Here is a 5,000-nt window from a genome sequence, read left to right as displayed (position 1 = left end):
TTATTGGATTCGGTTTTCGCATGATAGCGATAATTATCAAGGCCTCAGCATTCGACTTCGGCAGATAACACAAACTTTGGCCTTGATAACTATCGCTATCATGCTCAACCTCATCCAATAATTGTTAATTATTTCACAATTATTCGCCGAAGGCAAGATGAATATACTAGGTGAATAAAAACCGAGACACATATTCAAAATTCCTCGAGGCTCGCTTAAAACGAATTTGGACACGGCTGGTCAACCGTTCACTTGAGCCTCGATACGGTGAGAAGAAATCAGTGAACGGTTGACCAGCCGTGTCCAAATTCGTTGTAAGCAAGTCTCGAAGGACTTTGAATATTTGAAAATTTCGCTTAAATCGCATTCAATCAGGCAAATAACCACACAAGAAGCGAGAAAGTCACCACGACAATAAATTCTGGCTATTTATTGAGAACTTTTGCGTGTTAGTTTCTTTTTCAGTTTGTTATCGAGATTCCCACACAAATCCTTATAATTTTTTACCCTCCGAGTCTGGGCCGCCTGTGGAGAGAGTACATGAATACTCCAAATTTTTAAAATTCACTTGAAGGCAAGGCATATTTTTCGGGTCATCTGTCGTGACCGAAAAGACCTTTTGCGGATGTCGTGTTAACGTTGTCACGCTTCATATGTAATTAGCAAATCAGGCAGCTTACACCACGCATTGGACTGCTTGACCGCTGCCTCAAAAACGCGTGTGCTCGATCCTCTATCACCGCCTTTGACATGGACAGGGAAACAGAAATCGCCGCTGAAAATACTCAGAATTTAGGCGTCTCTTTTGCTTTCCATAAACACAATTGCAAAAACTGCGAGGAATTGCGTTCATAACTGCGAGGATCATAGCTTCACTTGATTTCATATCCGCAGTTCATATATGATCCATTTCATATATCATTTCATCATTGATTCATTCCTCACAGAAATATTGGAACCCACAAATGACCAGCTCCCAACGTCGGTGGCTTTATAGCTCAGTTGGTTAGAGCATCGCACCGGTATCGAGCGGTCACGCGTTCAAACCCCGTTGAAGTCCTGCATGAAATTTTCAGGCTTCTTTACGCAATTGCAAAAATTGCGAGGAGCATAGCTTCACTTGATTTCATATCCGCAGTTCATATATGATCCATTTCATGTATCATTTCATCGTTAATCAAGTTTATAACAAACTAGAACTTGCTGCGGAGTCGAGATACATCACGACGTTCAGCATACACATCGGCCTGAGACAATACACACGTCTAAATTTTGAGACCCTGAGTGAAATCCAAGGAGCGTTGAACTTGAGTGATGATATTCTAATGCACAGAAAAACACAGGAGGACCATGAGAAACCTTTCAGCGCCTCAGAGAGAAAGGTCTCACCCTCCACCGTGGTTATGCGTTCTCGGATAAAGGTCTCTCAGCTGACCCAAAGAAGGTCGAAGCGATAACCAACCTCCCATCGCCAACCAACGTTACCGAAGTGCGAAGCCTTCTCGGTATGGCCAACTACTGTTCTAGATTCACTCTCACGCATGCGACCATAACACAGCTCCTACGCGAGCTGACCCAGAGAGACAGCCCTTGGGAATGGAGTCAAAAGCATGAAGACGCTCCTCAGCAATTCAAAACAGCCCTTGCACAAGCCCCAGTGACTGCCTACTTTGATCCCGATAAGCACACCGAAATCAGCGTCGATGCCAGCCCAGTCGGACTTGGAGCCATCCTTGCCCAAACAGACCCCGCTACTGGCAGCAAGCACGTAGTTGCTTATGCAAGCAGGTCTCTCACTCCTGTAGAGAAACGCTACAGCCAAACTGAACGTGAGGCTCTCGCCGTCGTTTGGGGGTGCGAATACTTCCACCTGTACATTTACGGCAAACCGGTGACTGTCATCCCAAGTCACGCCCACCTGCACGAATAGAGAGGTGGACTCTACGACTTCAGCCATACCAAGTGACAGTCGTGTACGAGCAAGGCAAAGGGAACCCGGTCGACTACATATCCAGACATCCCGAGAAATCTATGCTACCCAGCAGTCGACAAGAACGCTTAGCCGAGGAGTTTGTTGACTACCTCGCACAAGTTTCTATATCTAATGCACTCAGCCTCGAGGATATTGCTGAAGCAATCACCAAGGATCCAACTCTTCAGGCAGTTACCGACGCTGTGCGCACCAGCAACTGGTTCGAACCATCAAAGCGACTCGACATCACCTAGCATGCATACAAGGCGTTCGAAAAAGTCAAGGAAGCATTGACCAATTGCAGCTCATCTGGTGTGATCCTAAGACAGAGACAAACAGTAGTCCCTGAAACCCTACAGCAGACAGTAATCGACCTCGCCACCTGAGGCCATCAAAGCATAGAGAAAACAAAGTCACACCTGTGGGAAAAAGAATGGTTTCCGGGCATCAACAGCGAAGTGGAGAAGAAAGTAAAGGCACGTCTTGAGTGTCAAGCGACAACCTTAGTAACCAAGCGCGAGCCTCACCACTGCCAGAGGAACCCTGGTAACAGATTAGTGCTGATTTAAATGATCCCTAGCCCCCTCGTTACCACGTAGTCATGTCAGGGAGAGTGCTGAGGCTCGCCGTTATCCGCAGCGGAACCGACGGCCCCCAGCTTATATCAAAGACTACCTTTACGAACTCTTTAGCCCTAATGAGAGACATTTTTTGTTACAGTAGTTTTCGTTCAGTTCGTTTCAGTAGTGATTAGGTGATCTAGTAGTATCCAAAGTGGGGAGGAATGTAATGATTACTTCCGGTGATTGCATCGTGTTACCTGTCAATCATGTAATTTTTCGAGACACGTTGTGAGTGTAGGAGAATTTTAAAACTAGGCACGCAATGCGTACGTGTGGTAGTGCAGTAAAACAGCGCTGTATAATTGTCAACTGAGCTGTGTTTTGTCTTCCAGGAGATTCAAGTTATCTTTGCGTAATTTGTAACTCTAATAGTACACGTTATTGTACAGCTTTCTAAGACAAAAGTTTACTGAAGTTAATCACTGTCGGGCGGGGTTAGTATTTGGATGGGTGACCTCAAAATATGGGACTAGCCTTCAGAAACATAGGACCGAAAATTCTATTTTAACGCTCAAAAATGCGAACTAAGCAAGGTACAGATTTTGTTAGCCTGCTTTATGCAAAACAAATAGCGACGCAAAAGTAAATAAATATTGATAAACAGTTTTTAGGAAGAGAAGAAGAAGTTTTCAGGAAGTGTCGATCGAGAATAAATTAATAGTTACAATCAGCGAAAACATTTTGGGAGGTTTTTGCTACGTTCAATTTTTCTATTGTACTTTTTGCTGCACAAGTAAATCGCAAAATCGAAAGTGGCATCGAATTCAGCGGGCGCCGTGATCAGTTACCTCGCATGTTTACTCACGAAACAAAGGATACGTCTGTGTCAAAATGACGGCAAGACAACCGGGGTTTTGTTTTTGTTAGTTTGTTTTTTTTTTCTTTCAAGTGTTTTAAAGACTGACAGGAAATGTGCGAATTCAACACAAAGATCACAATAGCCAAATTCTTGAGGATGACCATTGTTTCGTCAAAGTCAAAAATTCACTCTCCTAGACGAGGTTATTTATCACTAGGTAATTCCATCGTTTTGGAAATAGCAGCTGCTTTATTATTCACCAGCGTTTTTGCCGATTTTGGGGCTCATTTTGTTGAAACTCAAGCTCGCTTCCGGCAGACCTGTTTATGTTCGTGAGTTATGCACGCGCTACGGACCTACCTGCCACCACGGACTTACAATCACTCACTCACTCACTCTTATAAACCCGGTGACATAGTGTGTAGTGCACTTCTAAAGTGCAGTACCACAAAAAACGAGAGGCAGAACAACACTGAGTTTCGTGCGCCCTCTCCCTTTAACCATTGAGAATGTTACAGTCAAGTCGGTGAAAGATGGAGCGTAGCTTAGTGCATTCTTGATTGTAAGCTTCAGTTGTGGAAGATACGCACAATGAAATCGTTGTTTTGGGCCAGCAATCTCCGTAGCGTTTATCCGTGTGGCTTTGGAAATGCAACAACAAGCCAGTATTTGTCGGCTTTCGATACAATTGTGTTTCAATCTTAGTTCCGTTCTTAATTATTTCCATTCCGATGAAAGGGATCTTGTTATCAACCGGAAACTCCATAGTAAACAACAGACTAGGGTGGAGGCCATTAAGAATAGAAAGAAAATCAACTGCAGCATCGGTGCTGGGCATTCTGGCAAGGGTGTCATCAACATACCCCCTGTATAGTGTGGGCATCACACCAAAATTGTGAACTCCAAGGCAAAGTAACCCACCACAATCAGGGACAGTAATCATGGATTTCAGACATTGCCACTTGTGAATGGGCTGTTCCATTTGAATTCAAACAATAATATTATCATTGTGACTTTATGCAATTACTCGCATTCCAATCGGCTACTAATTATTAATAACACTTACCATAGTATCTGTGCAATATCCCTGCTTTTTTGGACCAGGTTCAGTAGCATGAGTGTCAAATGGAGTGCAAGGGTTCCAATCAAATGAGCGACCTGAATCACCCTTAATTCCAGTAAACCTGCAAATTAACATAGTTTATTTACAACTTAACAAAATTTAAAGGCAGAATAGAAGGGCCCGGTTAAGACACACATCTACAGAGATTTCAGCCCTCCCGTTAGGGCCGGGAAGATCCCGTTTTCGGCGAATATTTTTTGGCCTGCCGTTTTCGCTTAATATTCGTCCGGTTTTTGAAACTCTTTCCAGCTAAAGAAAGATGATATTTTTTTTGGTTAACCAGTCTTTTTACAACGATTCTTAGCCGTTTTTCCTTGATTTCTCAGCCATTTTCACCCATTGGCAGCCCAGCACGAGGATGCGGATATTATGGACGAGGTAATGCACTTGCCTTGACTTTATGCAAGCTTTGCATTCATTCGTGGGACCCGTAGTCCTTAGCTTTCACTGCCTGTTAAAAGCTCCACTATTTTCCCTTGACTG

At 43.7% G+C, this 5,000-nt stretch overlaps 1 protein-coding gene across 1 annotated transcript in view; it reads right to left on the bottom strand.

Moving 5' to 3' along the window:
* The window catches only part of LOC137968036 (cation-dependent mannose-6-phosphate receptor-like), a 30,761-nt gene that overhangs the window by 15,056 nt on the left and 10,705 nt on the right, over positions 1–5,000 (bottom strand). Inside the window, exon 2 of the mRNA XM_068814654.1 lies at positions 4,461–4,578. Within this exon, the coding sequence (XP_068670755.1) occupies positions 4,461–4,578 (118 nt within the window). The remainder of the gene's footprint in view (positions 1–4,460; positions 4,579–5,000) is intronic.

Source organism: Montipora foliosa, chromosome 8 (genome assembly GCF_036669935.1).
Source record: "Montipora foliosa isolate CH-2021 chromosome 8, ASM3666993v2, whole genome shotgun sequence".
Lineage (NCBI taxonomy): Eukaryota > Metazoa > Cnidaria > Anthozoa > Scleractinia > Acroporidae > Montipora > Montipora foliosa.
This window is presented reverse-complemented; position numbering and strand designations above follow the sequence as displayed.